The 20,996-nt window shown below is 40.0% G+C and overlaps 1 protein-coding gene across 1 annotated transcript in view; it reads left to right on the top strand.

Annotated features, from left to right (window-relative positions):
• The window catches only part of GRIN2C (glutamate ionotropic receptor NMDA type subunit 2C), a gene marked incomplete at both ends in the record, with an annotated part of 55,091 nt that extends 41,674 nt beyond the window's left edge, over positions 1–13,417 (top strand). Inside the window, 5 exons of the mRNA XM_081316963.1 lie at positions 1,121–1,350; positions 3,053–3,213; positions 4,590–4,777; positions 7,768–8,000; positions 11,870–13,417. Of these exons, the coding sequence (XP_081173089.1) occupies positions 1,121–1,350; positions 3,053–3,213; positions 4,590–4,777; positions 7,768–8,000; positions 11,870–13,417 (2,360 nt within the window). The remainder of the gene's footprint in view (positions 1–1,120; positions 1,351–3,052; positions 3,214–4,589; positions 4,778–7,767; positions 8,001–11,869) is intronic.
• Positions 13,418–20,996: the final 7,579 nt, after the last annotated feature.

Below are 20,996 nucleotides of genomic sequence, written 5' to 3'. Positions count from 1 at the left end.
CAGAGTACCATTAAGGCTAGGCTTAGAGGATTTCTATGGTTCATGTATTCAAGGACTCAATGGCTGATCTCTTGGAATACTTAATAAACCCTTAGGCTTAGTTATTCCAAAGAATTTTGCAAAAATGTTCCATTATTATTGTTTGATCAGAGCCACATGTATTTTCACGGTTGTAGATAAAGCTACCTACGCTTAAATACATTGGAGAAACTTCTAACCACAGTTCCCCCTTTTTAGGGCAGCATGACAACCAAATGTATGAAAGCAAAATCAATCCAATCTGCTTTTACTAAACAGCAAGCAAGCAAGGGACACTGAGTCAAACAACAGGCAGAGATCTTATAAAGAGGATTTCGTCTCTCAAAAGTTCAAGGAGATTATCAAATTGAAGATTCCAGTTAAGGGGCCAACTGGAATTCTGATCAGATGTAGAGCTAGAAAAGTTGGGGGGATAATTAGAGAGAGGGTGGGCACATGTATCTGGAGCACAGCCACAATCTTCGGTCCTCTCCACACACCTGTTCTTTTTATCCTCTTGTGTCCCAGCAGCAAATCTCACCTTTTCTGATTTAGCCTTTCCTGACTGACTCTGTGCCTTCCCTCCTTTCCCCCTCCTTTTCTCCAGAATAGTCAGCTTGTAACCCACAAGATTGATAAGTATAATTGACCATCCCAAATAGCTAGGATTTTTTTTCTCCATATCACAGCTGAATTGATCTTCTGATTCTGATGTTCAGTTCCTGTTCCCTAGTTTGTCTTTCTTTTGCAGCTGCTAAATATTTCTGGTAATTTCCCATCAGCTAGCAAAGATAAACCACAACGTTTAGCTTTAGTTCTAAAGAGGCATAGTTTTATTTCCAAAAATGTGCCTTTAAGTGTTAACTTGTGATGAAAACAGTACAGTAAAGCAATTCAAATTCCAAAGTACACTACTAAAAATGCTCATTTTTAAAAATTTTGCATCAATGAGTGAAAAGTCTTCAGTACTGCAACCCTCAGGTGGCACTTATTATACTGAGGATGAGAACCATCCCTTACAATTTTATTTTATTGCTAACAGATCTGTTTCTTATTTGAAGAAAGCTTGCAAGTCATTCATTATTTATGTTCCTTCTTCTAGAGTCTGGCGGGCCATCCTTCACTATTGGCAAGTCGATCTGGCTACTGTGGGCTCTGGTTTTCAACAATTCTGTTCCCATTGAAAATCCCAAAGGCACTACCAGTAAAATTATGGTCCTCATCTGGGCCTTCTTTGCTGTCATCTTCTTAGCCAGCTACACTGCAAACTTGGCAGCATTCATGATCCAGGAGCAATATATTGATACCGTCTCTGGGCTGAGTGATAAGAAGGTAAGCAACAGTGATGATTTATTAATATGATATGAAGGTGGTAACCAACATTAATAACCTTGGAGTAAGTTACCAGAAAGGTCAATGGTAGCAAGTTGATGCCTTCCATTAATCCCCAAATCCCTTGTTATCGGTCATGCTCCTTGGAGGTGTAAGTTCAAAGTATGGTTTTGAAGTTTATTGTTTAGGTCATGGTTTAGGATGTCGATGATAATCAGTGAAGGTTTGTGAAGTTGGATTTGGTTTGTCTCCAGACTCATTTTGATCAAAGGTCTAGGCAATGTGAGGCACAACAGCGATAACTGCTCTGCTATCTTCCTGGGAGCTCACAGAGGCTCATGCAACCATGGGGCTGGTTAGCAGCCCTGAAGACCCATCCCCTTCTTTTAATTAACATTGGATTTTAATCGTCTTTGCCTCTTTTTAAATGTTATTTAAATTGATAAATAAATCAATAGTACAAAGAGCACACTGGTTCGAAATAGATTTCCAGATGTAATTCAAAGTACTTGTTATCACAATTAAAGCCCTGCATGGCACAGAGGCAGGTTACTTTTGGAATAGCCTGTCTCCAGCAGTTTCAACCAGGTCCATCAGGGTGGGCTGACAGAGTCAGATGAAGAGGTGAAAAGAGGAATCAGCCTAGAATCACTATATAGCCACAAAGTCCAACACTGCCCCCCTTGACTGTCGTTGATCCTTATCTAACTCTAAGCAGACGCTGATCATTCGTTGAGAAGATTCACGTGCATAGGCTTTTAGCAATAAATCAGTTAAATTGAACATTCAGGTGTAGATCTTTCACACCTGACAATACCCTCTCTGAACCAACTTCATCTTATGGGACCCAGGAGACATGTTTCTCTACTTCAGCGCCTGCCCCTTGGGACAGCTTTAGTCCTGAGTCCTACAGATGACCAGATTCTGCTCTAAAAGGACAGGATAACCTGGCTTCCTCGGGTATTAGGGCCAAGATACTAAAGCCCAGTATATATGACAGTGTGTGAATTGCTGATAATGTGTGAATTCCCTTGGTTATATTATGTTTATATTTTATTATTATTTAATATTTTATTATTGCATTCTATATAGCTTTTTTAATCAGTTTTTATGAACACAGTTTTAATGCATTATTTGTTAGTCACTCAGATTTAATTTTTTCAGATCGATGGCCGTATAAATTTTCCAAATAACATCACATAAATAAAATGGGGGGAAAAAGTCAAAATGCAAGACACATGGAGACCACTCAGTTGTCTTTCATAGGCATGATAATTGTCAGAACCTGACAATTACTAGCTTTTTTTAATCATAGGAAACTAGTCTTTGGAGAACAGCTGTGTGAAAACTCATTTTTGGATAACAGCAAAAGTTACTAAAAATAATGGTCCCTGTATCTATAGCACAATAAGCAATTTTCTGGGAAACCATTTGTGCTCCTATATTTGACTGATGTGAGTGAAGATAGCAGTTTTTCTTTCTTCATTTCCTTGAATGTATCATGACTCTCTGTAAAAAGTAAATGGAACAGTGTGGCAATTTAAGTTATCAGCTAAAATAAAATAAATGTGTACATAACCGCCTTTTTCAACCTGAGGTTATGTAAAATGGAAGGTACAGAAGTATGCACATAGCTCTTTCTGGGCTAGACTCAGTGCTGAAGAAAATACACAAACTATTTTCTTTTGGTCTTCCTTTCCAGTTCCAAACACCTCAAGAGCAGTATCCTCCATTCCGATTTGGAACAGTTCCCAATGGTAGTACAGAAAGAAATATCCGGAGCAATTACCATGACATGCATTCCCACATGGTAAAATACAACCAGCGCTCAGTGGAAGATGCTCTCGTCAGCCTCAAAATGGGGTAGCTTTCTGTTTCTTCATCCTCAAGATTTCTCTGTCCAATGGCATTCCTAACCAGATCTGATTAGGACAAGATTGCTAATCCTTTTGAAGTAACACCAGCATTGATTTTTAGGACTTAGTCCTGTCAAATTGTAGTAATTACTTTGTTTCGGTGAGGAAAATTTACATAGGCACTCCAATTTGAGCAGGCTGTATCTACAATTACTTTCAAATAGTAGGTACATTTATTGAGTATAACACCATATTGGAAGGGGCAGCCTATGGTAGTCTCCTCATGTGCTAAGAAAGTCCTTGATGCCCAAACTTTCTCTATATATCTCGTGTTTGGGGCATTAAATGCAATGTAGTCTTCAGCCTACAGATTGCATTTTTGCATGCTGTCGTATGACAATCTTGCTCCCTTCCCTGTACATACATACAGGGCTTTTTTTTGTCATAGAACGCTCAGAACGGAGTTCCGGCACCTTTTTTGGCGGGTTGTATGACACGTGTGAGTTCCGGCACCTTTTTCTTTTACAAAAAAAGCACTGTATATATATCCTGAGATTGAACTGTCAAGTCTTTGGTGCTGTCTGAGCTTGGTTGTTTGCTTGCAGACATTTCATTACTTGCTAGGAAACATAATCAGTGCTAGTGAGTGTGGGGTTTGCTCCCTATTTATATACAAGAGCTTGCCTATCAGTATTGGTGAGCATGTGATGTTCTCCTTGGTAGTTCCTTGATTAGGGTTTTGGTAGTGCCCTGAATAGGATTAAATAATAATCTACAAAGCAAGAATTAATTTACAATTAAGTCTGGTGGGAAGCCCAACTGATAACATATTTGATGAAAATGCTAATGGGATGAAAGATGTCTTGATGAGGTTCATGTACTCACCTGGCCTATGGGTCACTCTTTCTATGTGAAGAACGACCCTGTAGTTCTGTAGTCCAGCTGAAGTGGCAGAAAGTGCACCCTTGATACAGGCATTCTCTGATAAGTTCAAACCCAGCAGTACCTGATCTGCAGCAGGATTGTACATGCTTTGAAAATGACTTGGAACAAGGGCTTTGGACCTCACCTGAAGACAGGTGTTCGTTAACACACACTGACTTTTTCCCTGGCTTTCAAGCCAGCCTGAAGGAGCATTGAGGTTGCCTTGAAATGTTGACGTGTCTGAGAAGCCTGAAAACAGGTTAGACTCCCTTAAATAACAGAGACATGCTAATACCTGGTCAAAGTACAAAGCACTTCTTCAGAGTCATTTTAAAAAACGGGCACATGCCTATTGTCTAACACAGCCTTTCCCAACTTGGATGGAGTCCCTAGTTTCCTTCCTGTTGTGTTTCATAGCAATTGTTCCCTAATCTGCCTTCTCTGTGTGCTTGATTCCAGAAAGCTGGATGCTTTCATCTATGATGCTGCAGTGCTCAATTACATGGCTGGCAAGGATGAGGGTTGCAAGCTGGTAACCATTGGCAGTGGGAAAGTCTTTGCCACCACTGGCTATGGCATTGCCCTCCAGAAGGACTCAAAGTGGAAGAGAACAATTGATTTAGCTCTCCTGCAATTCCTGGGAGATGGTGGGTCATTTTCTCTCTTAGTTACACATTGCTAGCTAATATTTGGGATAAATTATTGCTGCATCCTACTTGTTTCCTTCCAGGGTCACAATGATTTGCCAAGTTCAGAGTAGAGCTTTCTCTTTATTATAATATACAGGGGTAAAACAAAAACATAACAAAAGACCAAACATAAGAACCAAAGGAAAAAAGAAAACAAGATATTATATTACATATACTGTAGACAGCATGCAGTCCATTTTTTAAACCTTGATCACATGGAATAATACTGATGATATTTTTTCCCATTACACTAGTCTGTTTATAGGTAAAAAGTGAACATGTATCACAGGTCCAAGACCGTAACCTTGAAACTGCAAGGAGCCAAAATCTAAGAATAAACTTTTTTGTTACACCTCAAGCTTGGTAAATCCATTGGTCTTCATATATGATAAATTCCAATTTTTTTTACTATAATTGAAAAATACCTGCAGAACTTTATTATTTATCTTTGTGGCATATAAAAGTATGGATATTGAATTAAAATGGAAGCTAGTGAGACATGCCTGTAAGAGGATATGAGTAAGTGTCCTCTCGGTCCTTCCATGCCATGATTTGTCTTTTTTACACTTGCATTTCCCAACTCCTTTGACAGAAACAAAGCAGGTTTAAAGCAGCATCTGCAGCATAGGAAGAGGGCGAATACTTTCCCCAGAAGACAAATGGCTACTCCCCACTCTTTTGGCGGTCATTTGCAAATGTTCTGTTCAGATACAAATTAAAATTGAATTATAAGATGGAAATAAAAGTAGCTCCAAAACTTCTGCAAAATGAACTTCATTAAAATGGAAAGGAATTACCTCAGCTATTTTTTTTCTATTACAGTAACACAATGGTTATGAAAGGCATCATTAGTTCTTATTTGGAAACCTAATATATGGGCTAAATGTTGTCCTAGACACCAACATGCATTTTGCTCATTCTGTATTTTCCTCAAAATTCTGGTCCTGAATGTTGATGACGAATTCCTTAGTCATTGGAGAAAATGTTGAAAAGTTTTTGGAAAGCTGTTCTTCTCTGTGAAGACTCATATTAGATCAAGCTGAACTCCTGGCAGTTCCCTGAAAAGGTCTTTCTCTTCACTTCAGGAGGAGTTAAATTTTCCACTACTTCAGCAGCTTTAATAAGTGGCTGATATACTATAAGTAAGCAGGCAAGCATGTGGTTATGCATTAGAACTGGGAAAGTTTAGGGGATGTTTTTTATTTACCAGATGTAGAAGGAGACTAAAAAAAGAAGAAAGTAAAATAAATATGCCACCTACAGGAACTGCAATACGTTAAGAAACCATCTTGAGATCCGAACAGACAGAATGCATCTTTCTCCGAAGAGCTATTATTTAGCTCATATTTACTGCCTAAAAAAAATTAAAGTATTCATTTTCACATATGAATATGTAGTCCTCGACTTATAACAGCTCATTGAGTGACCATTTGAAGACCATTGAAGCACAGGCAAAAGTGACTTATGACCATTTTTCACACTGTTGCAGCAACCCCATAGTCACATGATCAAAATTTGGATGCTTGGCACCTGGTTCGTATTTAGGACAGCTGCAGTGCCCCGAGTCATGTGATCACCTTTTGCGACCTTCTGACAAGCAAAGCCAAGGGGAAAACCAAGTTCCCTTAACAACCGTGTTACTGATTTAACACCTGTGGCAAGAAAGGTTGTAAAATTGGGGCAAAATTCATTTAATAACTGCCTCACTTAGCAACAGAAATGTTGGGCTCATTTGTGGTCATAAGTTGAGGACTCTTTATATGGAGCCAGAAGGCATCTTGATCCGAATGGAATCTGAATGGAAGTCCTATTGCAATTCCTGTTTCTAGGGTTCTCACTTGCCCACTGTGCAAACACAGTGCTGAACCAGGCCTGCCTTTAGATCTAACCTCTCAGGGTTCTCTGACCTGGCAAGCATGAGCACTGGGCACATTCTAGTTATCAGCAGTGGCCTATTCCAAATAATAATAATAATAATAATAATAATAATAATAATAATAATAATAATAATAATAATAATAATAATAATAATAATAATAATAATAAAAAAAATCACTGACTCCTGCTTGCTTGGATGCCATTCCTGTGAAAGAGATACCAAACTAATGTAAAGGAAAAGATAGATTTAACAAACACACAATGCATGCGCACAAGTGACTTTTATATATTCAGATATGTACTTCAGCATTTGCAGGTTTTACAGACATCTCTGGTTGAAACTATAGCTTTGTTAACAGACTGAAGGATTCCATACGGAATGTGCTCCAGAAAATGTCTGCCTTGGAAACTTAGAGATTTATTCTAGCTCATTCTAATTGTCTGTCAACTTAATTGAGGGTACCACTACATTTGGGGCACAGAGCTTCATGTGTTTTGCTTTTAATCTTCCGATTTGAATGAGAAACCGGCAGTCAGGATAATGAGCTGGTCACTCCCCACTCATGCTGTTCCACTGATCTAAATGGCTGAACCCGCCAGGTGCTTGGTGGTTGTGAACTCCATGGGAGTGAGAGAAGATGATAGCTGCACTCTTGTTCCGTTGATCACTTGCACCGCCTGGAAGTTAAAACACGAAATCATCATTGTGTTTTGCCTACATCATTAGTTCAGCCACATAAATGCAGAAGTAGAAAAAACAAAAACAGGAAAATACGAGGCACTGTAGGAGAAGAAGCTACTAATAATTTTTTTCCCCACCTCAGATCTGGCTATGCTAAAATGGTCACTTTGCACAGACATTTAAAAATTAATAGCAAAAAAATGTTTTCAAAACAAGACTATACTTCCCCCCTCTCTTTTGTGTGAAATTCATCCAAACATCTTTCCCCCCCCCCCTCAGAAATGTGAACAGTTGTTTCTACGAAAGGGGTGATGTTTGATATCAGATGGTTTCTTTAGCTAGAAGTATACCCACTTCTACCCTTTGTCTGTTGCGTGCTGTTTTGCAGGTGAAACCCAAAAACTGGAGACTGTGTGGTTGTCTGGTATCTGCCAAAATGAAAAGAATGAAGTAATGAGCAGTAAGCTGGACATTGATAACATGGCGGGGGTTTTTTACATGCTGCTGGTGGCAATGGGGCTAAGTTTGCTTGTCTTTGCTTGGGAACACCTGGTGTTTTGGAAGTTGCGGCATTCCGTGCCCAAGTCCCACAGACTTGATTTCCTTCTAGCTATAAGCAGGGTGAGTAATGCTCCTGCACGGGCAGTTTGTTTATTTAATTATTTATTTTTATTGCATTTGTGTGCTGCCCAAATGCCATCCCTTCTGAGGGCTCACAAGTGAAAGCATCATCATCATTATTATTATTATTATTATTATTATTATTATTATTATTATTATTATTATTATTATTATTATTATTAGTTTGTATTAATTAATGAATGGTGCAAATGAAGGTCAACACCAACTAAAGAACTGGCAGTTGTGATTTCAAATTTTGGTGTACAGATAGTCTTCAACCTACGACCACAATCAAGCCCAAAATTTCTGTTGCTAAGTGAGACAGTTGTTAAGTGGGTTTTGCCCCATGTTATGGCCTTTCTTGTCACAGTTGTTAAGTGAATCTGACTTCTTCATTGGCTTTGCTTGTCAGACGGTCGCATAAAGGGATGCCATGATCCCATGATGCTGCAAATGTCATAAATACATTCTAATTGCCAAGCATCCGAATTTTGATCATGTGATCATATGGATGCTGCAACAGTCATAAGCATGAAATGGTCATAAATCACTTTTTGCCACTGTAACTTTGAACCGTCACTAAATGAATGGTTGCAAGTTGAGGACTACCTGTATATAAAAATAAAGATTGGCAAAGATAACAAGAACCAGAGTGGGATGGAAAACAAACAAATCCACACTATTCAAGGAGAATTCATTCAACCTCGGCAAAGGCCTGGGAAAAACAGCTGACTGTCCAGGTCTTAGGTGTGGATGAAAGTGCTGGCCTGGAAACCAGAGAGTTCTGGTCTTCTGTTAGGCATGAAAGCCAGCTCAGTAACTTTGAACCATTTACTCTCTCTCAATCAGACCCTTCTCATAGAGGGGTTGTTGTAGGAAAATTGGAGGCGGGAACATTATGCAAGCGGCCTTGAGTTGCACAAATAAAAGTGGGATACAAATCTGATGATCATCCTAATCATAATCAAAATTATTCTCCCATTCCCCAGGAAATACTCTGCATTTTTAGGGCTACTCTTTTGTATAAATGTTGATTAACAAGGACAATTTAAAATGTTAATTCATTCATTAGATTTGTGTTCTGCCTACTGTTTAGTTTCTCCAGCTGCAACAACTATTCTGAGGCTGAGTTCCACATACTGCACTAAGCGGTAATGTATGGACTCGGCTGCTGTGATTTATAAAACATGGCTTATAGTTCAAGACTTTGAATGGACTCCACCAACTGTAGACCATGATTAAAACATGGTTTAGCATGAGGTGTAAAACCACCCTGAGAGATAGATTAAGCTGGATGAGAGCAATTCCTCCAGCATACCCGTTCCCAGTTCCATAGCCTCATCACTGCATGCTATTTTCTTGATTTTGGGGGTGACATCATCTTACAGAAGGTAAAGTTCTACGCTAAATTTGACTCTGCATATTAACTATCTATATTTTAGGGGGCTTTTCTTCTTTTCAACTTTTATAATAATATAGAAATGGTTTTGCATTAGGTCCCAAAATGTATACCTATATGAATTATAATTTTGTATCATGAAAACAACTCAGTGTAATCTGCTTGCTATTTTTTTTTTACTAAGGACATACTGAGCGCTGAGGTATAACTTCACTAATTAGCTACCATTTGTAGATACTATATTTTTTTGAAAATACATTTTTCTTTTAAATGAACATAAAATAAGTATGTGGATGAAAAAACAATTTAAAAATTGGCTCTACACACCAGGGCATCTAGCAAAACATTAGTGGCATCATCAATGTGTTCAAATGCTCTAGGCTGTGAGTTGCCAAGACATTCCCTCAGAAAGCAATTTTGTGGCTCTTGCCAATGGGAGCTTGTAAAGCTTGCCAATGGGAGCACATATGACACTCTGTTTTTCTCTTTAAAGGGAAATTAATTTTTACTTCTCATATTTCGATTAAAACATTCTCACATCATTGTGTGCAAGAGATAGGAGATTTGTTTTTTCCCAGAGAGATCCACAACAAAGAAGGTGATATTGAATGCACTAAGGGATAAATTTTCAATAGTCTGTCTGGATTGGAAATTGTGATTAAAACACCCAAAGATCCTTTGGAGCAGAACTGGCTGGGAATTCTGGGATAAATTTATGGCAAAATGGGTGGTAAATAAATTTAATACAGTAAATAATAATTTAATGATAAATAATAATAAATTTGTTTTTCTCTCAGTTCCTTTGTCAAGTTTGCAGCTTTAGGTCTGTCTAGTCAAAGTGCTGCTATAAATCAATTAAACCCAGCTTCAGCTAACTGATGCATAAGAGGCAAGCTTATTTTGTTACTCAATCATTTGTTCTTCCCACATAAGGCCTCCTGCTCTCTGTAGGTGTTTTAAATCTTATTAACCTTGTGACAGCTTAACTGCTTAGCAAGAGTTCTCAAGAAATTGTGTGAGTAATAGTAGTCTGATTCCAAACAACTCAGTCATTCTAGTTACCTAGTAGGTAGGAAGATATTTTGGCTGTCTTCACTCACAACAACATGTGTTGAGGTGAAGAGCTTCAAATTATTTGTGATTGTTTTAAGGCAATACAGTGCTTATACAAACTAAAATGATTGCTAGTTCAGATGATGTAGTAAAATCTGGAAGTTGACTATGAGAATTACTTCTGTGCATATAAGACTCAAGGATTTTCACTGTTTATAACTCATATTTTTAAGAACAACTTTTTCCATCCACTATTTCAACTCTGGTTATTCTGGTTTTCATACTTGCACCAATCAGAGCAGTAGAGGGTTCTGGTGTTTGGGCAAGTCCCAAAATATTTATTCTAAACTGCTTTTGGGGAGTTTTCAGTCTTACTAATAATCCCCTTCTAACAAACATCCCTAGTATAGATTCATGAGGTGGGATCTGCTGTCAGAATTTCTAAAAACAAATTCAGAAAGATGCCATTAATATTAACTTGTGTGAAATGTATTTGAAAATAAAGCAATGAGAAAACAGTTTCCACAATTACTAAGAAAGAAAACAATCATATTTATTGAATTTATTTGCTTGTTGAGTTCTATTACATTTATATTGTGTGTGCATTTTCATGTCCTTCTCTCTTTTGCATTATAAACACCTTAGCTAAGCAATAAAAACACAATAAAAATACTTATGTTTCCACTCATGCGTGAATAGAAGCCAGACAGAATATAACTATTCATAGAATTTGAGTGAGTTTTTGCCTATTAAAACATACATTTCCTGTTATTCTTAAATGCTTTAATGCCTAAATTAAACTCATGTATCTGAGAAGCATTTTCTGAATTCTAGTTACATGAAATTTCTTAACCAGCTGCTAGATTCATTGCATCTCATAACAATCATTATTAGGGTCCTCAAGGAATATTTTGCAAAATTTAATTAAGCAGCAAATACTTTAAAATACAGAATGAAGACAGTTATGAAGCTAACAACTAGAACACAAGATTCCATACTGAGACATAAAGAGAAGATGGCTTCATTATACTACAACATCTGCCTGAATGAGCAGCTCATTGTAGAAGAGAGAACAGTTCTTTCCAATCACTATTTAGTGAGCTGTTGGATCTTCATTGTGGAATCAAGATCTTCCACATAAGACCAACAATTGAAAAGAAATTTTTTTAAAAAGTTCTGTTCAATCTCCCCTAACTAATTTTAGTAGAAAATGCTTTCTCTGTATTCCTATTTCAATGATGAAGAATCTGATAATGCAGGTTTATATGGTTTTAGCATTTAGTTTTGCTCAGATAAAGGAAATTATTCAATATTTATGTCCTGTCTGTGAAAAAAAAAGTCTAGCTTAGTATCATCATGGATCATTCCTTCCCAACATAGTTTGTCATTCTTTTCTTGTTTCATCTTGTACTCACAGGGTATTTACAGCTGTTTTAATGGAGTCCAGAACCTGGAAAGCCCCGTTCGTGTTTACAAACCAGATGTCACTGCTAACTCTGCTCAAGCCAATGTGCTTAAGATGCTGCAGGCAGCCAAGAATATGGTATCAACAGCCAGTGTTGAGAACTCACTGGAAAATGCTACACGCACTATAGAGAATTGGTCTAGTAGGAGTGAAAACTTCCAAACAACTTTCTCCTTAAGGACTCCCCAGTTTGTGATTCAGAACACTAGTGGGTTAAACAGGCCAGCTCAGTCCTCCAACACTACAGCAACTGAGAAGCTTGGGAGGAACTTTCCACCCTTGCTTCTGACATCTCAGCAAACTGTGGGACCAGCCAGTGAAAGCTGCGGAGAGACAATTGAGCACCCACAGATTCTTCATCCACTGAAATTACGAGGCAACTGCTCTGAAGATAAGATTATTCCGGCTCTTGCTGTGTACCACTCTCCACAGTATGTGTTGACCACTTCTCAGGCGAACCTCAGAAAACACATTGGAAGTTCCCTTAGTGATGCTCCTCACTCCCCAGTCAGGACTCTTCAGGAACTTTCTCCACATAACCATAAGTATAAGCTCCCCGTGTCCAGAGGCTATGGGAAACAAAAGTTCCACCAGAATGATCACCTGTATAAAGAAGGCGAGCAAAGCAGTGCAACCCAGGAGTCAAGGCTAGCTTTCCCTTCTGAGAAGAAAAAGAATTTGGAAACTCACTACTTGCCTCATCCCTGTATATATAATTCCTTCCCAAAGGACAACAAAACTTGTAGACCCTTTGCACATAAAGAATACGACCCGCTAGAGCTGAGGAGAGAAAAGGAGACCTATACAGCTAGTCTTTCAAGATCAACCTTGAAACAGCATGAACAGTTCCATTCTCTAGGCCTCTGGAAGCGTCCACCAAAGTGTTCCAGTTCCAGGGATATCTTGGACTTCTTCCCCAAAGCTAGCCTGATCCCCAAAGCAAAAGTGCTGCCTGGGATCCATCATGGAGTCCCCCACCATTCTCCTGATGCCCTTAGGCCAAGCAATGCATGCAATAAGAAATGTATGCAGGCCAGTGGTTTAAGTTGGAAAGAGAAACAGCTGCTACATTCACAATCCACAAGGCTCCCATTCTATCGAGAGGCCTGTCTACAGAACGTCTCAGGCGTACACAGGGCTTCTTCAGCTGTAGTGCAGAAGCAATACGCGTATTTGAACTCATATCCAAATCTACCTGTTCATTGGAGAAGTTTTCATCCAGGCCCTTCTCACCTATGTGAACAATCCAGTGCCTCCCAGCACTGTTTCAGTCAGGCATCCTGGCCCCCATGCAGCAGGGATTTCTTGGTCCATGCGGAGGGTCAGAGGGCCATGTACTTTAATAGCACACAGAGAGACTGCAGAAATCAGAGCAGGGTTTATCCAACATTTATTCAGATGGCCAACACAGAGAGGAGAAATACGTTGACAACCCCAAGGATGCACAGCCCTTGTGCAAGATCATGGAGACGCATATCTAGCCTAGAATCTGAAGTCTGATCATGGAAAAAGGTGGGCATTGGGTGGGATGGGGGTGGGGAGAGGATGACGCTAAGAGTGCCTGCACTTGATGCATAACTTATTGTTCCCATACACAAGAAACCACTTCTGTGGGGCACTCTAGAAATAGACTCATATGGGCAACTGACAAACCATCTAAACTATCCATCTCCTTCTCCCTTGTATAACTGTATCAAGAAAAAGTCACGGGTCTCTTCCGTACGCACAAGAGCAAGTGACCTTTCTCTCTTATCTCCTGCTGGAATTAAGATCAAAGCAACACTGAAACGCCCAGTTGAAGGCACTTTAATGACTGCATCCCAAAGTCTTCCATTGCTGAGCCCTGGAGCACTCATTTCATGCAAGAGGCTCCTGGTGGTGATTCACAGCATGCAGCCTCTGTGTGGATTCCTTCAGACCACATCGATTCCAGTGTCAAACATCTACATCACAGTGCCAGCTATTTTTCAGAGCATGCTGTCCATGACACAGCTGGAAATGGCCAACAGCAGCCTAATAGAAATTAGGACTATCTTGTTTACCCCTATGCACTGATAGAAATGGAACTATATACATGATTAACGGCCAAATACTATATATTTTAGTGTTTTACATGACCCTTTGATTCTCCGTAAAGAGTCTCAAATGCCACATCTTAAAATGTATTAACTTCCCCTTTCTGTTTTCCATATAGCTTTTGGTTGCATTGGTAAATGTTGTCTTTTACGCTATCCCTAAAACAGTAAAGAGGCTTTCTTGCCTTTTTCTTTAAGAAGTACCGCATCATATAAAAGATATTTAAAACAATAGCTGCTAGGGCCACATCAAATTTGAACTGCTGAGCAAATACAGGTGACAGAAAAGTATTAGTGAGAATATTAGTCTCTCACTATGCAGATTAACATTCTGGATTCATTCATGCATCTTTCTTAGTCCCAGAGCATGACTAAAAATTCAAATTCAGGCAGAAATATTAGAAGAAGCAGCTGCGTAGCTTCCCAGCTTCAGAAGTGGTATTTGTAGCAGCCTAGTAAAGGCTCCAGTGTTAAGGGATCACCGGAGAGGCATTCAGTGGCCCTGTTGACTGTTTTTAAAAACTGTTAACAGCAAATGCCGACTGGCTTATTGGTTTGCAAATAAAAAGAGATCACTAACATACAAGGTTTTTTTATATATATTTGGAGAATTTCAGAAGCATGCTGAAGCTTTTGGTGCAAATTAAAAGACAAAGTTTTGGGATTTACTTTTTTTAAAAAAAACAAACTAAGGGAGCCAACGAGAACTCCAGAACTAATGGGATACTGATGATAGACAGTTGAGCCTAGAGAAAAACAAGGAAACAAACAAATGAAAGCTATTTCACTCATATTGTCTGCAGACAGAATTGCCAGAGGTGTGTGAATTGCAATAAGGAATGTTATTTTTTGTTACTATCTTGTTTAGGGATGGGGTTGTATCCCTTAGATCAGCAGCCCCCAACCTTCTGGACACCAGGGACTGGTTCTGTGGGGAGAGGTTTTTCTGCAGACCAGATGTGGGCATGTTTTCATGTGCTGCCTGCATCCCGTGGATGGGACTTCGCTTGTTTGCTTGGCCCAGTTTCTGGCATGCCGCGGACTGGTGCTGATCCACGGACTGGGGTTTGGGGACCCCTGCCTTAGATCCTTGTCCCTGTAGGTAAACTGTTCCAGAGGAGGGGGCCATAAGAAAAAAGGCTTGTCCCCAGGCTCCTACTTGCTGAAACTATGCAGGAGGAGGCACCCATTGCATGCATAAAGGTAAAGGTAAAGGTTCCCCCGCACATGCGTGCTAGTTGTTTCCGACTCTAGGGGCCGGTGCTCATCTCCGTTTCAAAGCCGAAGAGCCAGCGCTTGTCCGAGGACGTCTCCATGGTCATGTGGCCGGCATGACTAGACGCCAAAGGCGCACGGAACGCTGTTACCTTCCCACTGTAGTGGTCCCTATTTTTCTACTTGCATTTTTACGTGCTTTCGAACTGCTAGGTTGGCAGAAGCTGGGACGAGTAACAGGCGCTCACTCTGTTACGCGGCACTCGGGATTTGACCCGCCAAACTGCCGACCTTCTGATCGACAAGCTCAGCGTCCTAACCCACTGAGCCACCGCGTCCCTTATATTGCATGCATAATCTGCTGGTTATTATCAGATGGGCATATGCCACTCAGAGCAGACAGTCCTGCAAGATAGCCAGTCTGAAGCTAGATAGGGCTTTGCAGAAGATAATCAGCACCTTAAGTTGTCCCAAAGGTGCTTTTTTCAAAAGGCAATTAGACTTTGTTTTTCAAACAAAGGAAAAACAAAGTCCAGTTGCCTTTTGAAAAAGCACCTTTGGGACAACTATGACTTGGATGACTGAGAATCTCCATAGACCTTTAGCACCTTAAATTGTACTTGGAAGCTGACTGACTATCAACAGCACGTCTGCAGTAATGGTGTTACATGGCTAAATCAGGCTTCACTTGTTACACTGTGCAGCTGGATTTTGAATCAGCTGTAGCTCCCAACTGGCTCTCAAGCGCAGCCCCATATAGAGCGAATTACATTAGTCTTGTTATGAAGTGACAAGAGCATGAATTACCGCAGTAAAACCTCTTTTTCCATGAAAGGCCACAACTAATGTACCAGTTGAAGCTGGAAATGGACTTTTCTGCAATGACTTCCACTGTTATTGCAGCAGGAGTCTTGAGTACAGGAGAACTCCAGGTTGCAAATTTGCTCTCCACAGGGGAGTACAGCTTTGCCTAAAGTCAATTGGATTTTCCTTTTTTGGAATCAGAAGACTTTAATTCAACAGCCATTCCATTTTGGGGGGATTAAGCCTAAGCCTGTTTCTTCCCTTCCAGGTTTTAACAGTTTACAGGCACTAGTTCAGGCCTTCTTAGGATTACATGTTTAGTCCAGGGTGTAAATATGCAACCGGATTATCATCAGCATATTAATAGTGCTTCACCCATGCCTGTGGAGGACCCCCCCCTAAGAACTTTGGTTAGACATTAAATCATAAGAGGGCCCCACTTGCTCTGGAAGGAAGAGAACCATTACAACTCAGTGCCAGCCACTCCTAACCCTTGCAGGTAATCTAGAAGAGTATCTTGATTAAGGAGAATGAAGGCTGTCAAGAAGTTTAACACAACCAGAAACTTTGTCCTCTTCCCATCCAAGTACCAGCCCAGGTAGGTCATCTATTCTACAAGAATGACCAATGCAATTTCAATCCCACAACCAAGTCTGAATCCAGATTGGCAAAAGAATCAGATTGGACATGTTAATGAATCCATCAATAAGAAAAGAAAAATATTTAAGGTGTGGAACTTTAGGAGGAAAAAAGTGAAATGGAGGGCATTAAAAGTGAATGTACTTATCTAATTCCTTTCAAATTGAGAGTAAGTATCCTGGGAAGTGTGCTGTAGGATTTAAAGAACTCATTTTCCTGCAGTATACAGCAATATTTCCATAAAAAAGGAGGGAGGGAGAAGGACAGCGAGTGAGCAGGAAAACAGAAGAAAAAGAACATGAGCTCTTTTTCCCTTATCACCATCCAGAAAGTGTCCTCCACCAAGAAATTCTTTATGAAAAATTAGGAAAGGGACAGTAACTAACTCAACAGTCATGTTTTAGTTTGGCTTCTCTTATATAAGCACTGCTGACCATGAAGCCATCCACTAAAGCATTATATTAAAAGAATATTCTATTCCAAGCAATACAATAACAATACAAAATTTATTATCATTCAAATTGCCAGATTTATTTTTTTTCCAAATGAATCTTCATTCTCAATTGCAAACATTTTGCTGGCAAACCCCTGGGAATTTCTGGCCAGGGCTAGAGCACAGGATTTGATATGTATGTTTGTGGGTACATCTTTTGACATAGGAAGTAATCTATGTCCTTCATGCATAATCAGTCTTCTCTACTAATATTCTGGGAAATATTTCTAACAAATTAAGAAAAAACTGTTTACCCTTCATACTTCATAAACTGTGAAAATTACACTGAATCTGCAATGTTGACTCTTTTTTTCCTCCTTCGAGGCACTTTAACACTGGCTTCACTGCCGAGGGCAATACGTTTATTGGGATCATTTAAAATATAAAAAGAATATGCAATGGGGGCAGGGTTTTACAAGACATGGATATGCAGCTGGGTACTACACATCGTTTGTGCTGCTTTAGAAAACAGAAATTGCATTTTTAAAAAATTGTCTGAAGAAGATAACTTGCCATGTGTTTATATGTGTGGCTGTGTGCACCTTCGAGTCAGTTTTTAAATATTGGGGACTTGACTAGTCCCCGCAGTTTTCTTGCCAAAGCTTTTCAGAAGTGTTTTGCCATTGCCTCCTTCCTAGGGATGAGAGAAAGTGACTGGCCCATGGTCAGCAAGCTGGCTTTGTGCCCAAGGTGGGACTAGAACTCGCATCTCCCAGTGTCTAACCTGATACCTTAGCCCAGAGGTGGAGAATGATGGCCCCTTTATGACTTGTGGACTTCAACTCCCAGAATTCCTGAGCCAGCATGACTGGCTCAAGAATTCTGGGAACTGAAGTCCATAAGTCACAAAAGGACCTTCATTCCCTACCCATGCCTTAGTTAGTACACCAAACTGGCTCTCACCTATCTCTTTACAGACTGATTGTTACTGAAGCCTGATTTATTACTAATTTTTGAAATGTAGAGAATGAGAGAAAGTGGTGACTACTTGGACTAGTCCAGGGGTAGGCAACCTTGGCTCTTTTATGACTCGTGGACTTCAACTCCCAGAATTCCTGAGCCAGCATGGCTGGCTCAGGAATTCTGGGACTTGAAGTCCACGAGTCATAAAAGAGCCAAGGTTGCCTACCCCTGGACTAGTCCCTGCAGTTTTCTTGGCAAGGTTTATCAGAAGTGGTCTGCCATTGTCTCCTTCCTAGGGCTGAGAGAAATTGACTGGCCCCAAGGTCACCCAGCTGGCTTTGTGCCTAAGGCTGGAGTAGAACTCACAGTTTCCTGGTTTCTATCCTGATGCCTTAACTGCTGACTAAACTAGCTCTCACTAGTGCTGCTCCTGGAATATATTTTACCTCAGCTTTCCCCTGCCTGGTTGAACATATTCAGAGCAAACCTGACAGCATGAACGTTCAGCCTTTCAACAGAAATCAGAAAGAAAAGGAATGTATTTAACTTAGCTCCAGTATGTTGCTGGAGGTAGGGGAGTGGGGAAGGACCTTTGATATTTTTGTCTCTTCATCTCCACAAAGCTTGTTTTTTGTGTTTCCCTCACTTTGCCTCATTATAATCCCAGCAGGATCAAAAATGTCTCAAGGAAAGATCACCTCCTCAGTAATTTTTCACTAATGTCACTTGCTAGTTAGGGGCTCATTTGACTTCAGTGATGGAGCTGCCCTTTTTCCAGATGGAATCAGTGGGGGCTGGGGGTGCCCAAGCAGCCTGAAAAATACCTGAAAGAAAGCAACTTAGCAAGCACAACTGGGCTGAAAAGGGACCTGGGAGTTCCTGCTTTCACTGCCGTTGGAGAAAAATCATTTCTCCCAAGCCAATTTTTTATATAGTAGGTTAGCATAGACATTAGTGGCCCTCCAGATGTTGTTGGACAACTGGCTCTTGTCCGCCTGTACAGATGTGCAGTGCACAACCCATCTTGAAGTTGTTACAGCACTTTCCTATTATCCCAGTGAAATTTGTCAGCAAAGAGGGCTATTTTTACTTCACAAAAAAGGAGAGCAGAAATAGATGCAATAAGGGAAATGCATACATCTTTCTTTTCTTCTTTCTTTTTCTTCTTTCTTTCTTTCTTTCTTTCTTTCTTTCTTTCTTTCTTTTCCTTTCCTTTCCTTTCCTTTCCTTTCCTTTCTTCCTCCCTCCCCTTTTTCTCTCTCACTCCTATCCCACAACATCATGAGCTGTGGTGGTGCAGTGGTTAGAATGCAGTATTGCAGGCTAATTCTGCTCATTGCCAGGAGTTTGATCTTGAATGGCTCAAGGATGACTTAGCCTTCCATCCTTCCAAGGTCCCTAAAATGAGGATGCTGATTGTTGAGGGCAATATGCTGACTCTAAACCACTTAGAGAGGGCGGTAAAGCACTATGAAATGGTATATAAGTCTAAGTGATATTGCTATTGCTAAGTGCTATCTCTGTGTCAGGAAACAGGGTTTCTTCTTCAGATGGTCTTCTCCAGGTGGTCTTTGGAAGCCTTCACAAATCAGAAAAGTGTTGTTTCCAAAATAAACACAATTGCCTGACTCTGCTTTAGAGTAACATTTGCAAATGAGGCATCCAGTTGATTTAGAAAGAAAAACAAGAAAGATCAATACAGCAGTGCATGGCCCTTAGTTCCATTGCCTTTGAAACTTTTTAAAGCAAATCCACTTTTAAAGCTCAGCATTAGATGTTTTGCATGCTGTCTTGGCTTCAGGGTAACTTTTTCACAGGGGAAGGATGACTTCCTAGGACCTACACAGTGAGCAATGTGCCCACAATTGCTGTCTCTGTCCCATCTGGTGACTCAATGACATCATCTAAAGGAGCAGCAGGTGCTTTTTCTACACACAAAACACTTGATGGTGGCAGCAGAGAAAATGGGGAAAAAACTGCTCCTGCTCCAACATACCTTCCATCTCCAAAAATGTACTTCTTTTTTCCTTTAATTGGGTCCAGTTCTCAACACAAAACCTTGACAAATCCCTGTAGTTTCCTTGGCAAAGTTTTTCAGAAGTGATTTGCCATTGCCATATTTCTAGGGCTAAGAGAAAGTGACTGGCCCATGGTCACCCAGCTGGCTTTGTGTCCAAGGTGGGACTAGAACTCACCATCTCCCATTTTCTAGCCTGATGCCTTAGCCAACACATCAAACAGGCTCTGACCTATCCCTTTACAAGGGAGTGATTGTTACTGAAGCCTGATTTACTACTTAGTTTTGAAATATATTCAGTGAAACTTCTCATATTACAAAATATGAGATGAAAATGTGTTCTTCACAACAGCCTATTATAATTCTATGTGTGCATATGTATATACACACAGTGTAAAATGTGTGCATGGTGTACATTTTATTAAGCAAGGTGATTTTCTCTGGAATCAGAATTGAAAGGGATATCAGAAGTTATCAAGTCCAATGTTAGGTCTGCTAAAGCATTTTGGACAAAAGGTGATCCAGCCTCTGTTGGAAGGCTTCTGCTGAAGGGGAATCGATCACTTCACAAGACAGCTAATTCAATTGGTTCACAGCACTTCTGGGGCAAAAATAGGCCTAATCAAAATCTACTTTTCTAATGTTTCAACACAGCAGTTCTGGTCCTGACCTCCTTTCTCAACATGACATCCCTGTAGATACCTGAAGACTAAAGTAGTGTTGTATCTCCCCTTAGCCTTTTTTTCTGCAGCTAAATAGACCCAGTTCCTTTTTTTAACAAACTCACAGGAGTTAGTTTCTTCCAGTCTGTAATTTTCATTTTTAGACTGCAATGCCCAGAACTGGACACAGTACATTCTTCCTAACAGAGTTTGACCAGGCTAAGAGGGGGTTGGTTAGTTACTTCTTGTGATCTGGACTATATTAATACAT

This window comes from Vipera berus (genome assembly GCF_964194415.1).
Source record: "Vipera berus genome assembly, chromosome: 2".
Taxonomy (NCBI): domain Eukaryota; kingdom Metazoa; phylum Chordata; class Lepidosauria; order Squamata; family Viperidae; genus Vipera; species Vipera berus.
The sequence above is the reverse complement of the archived record's forward strand: the minus strand, read 5'-3'. Positions and strand labels throughout refer to the sequence as shown.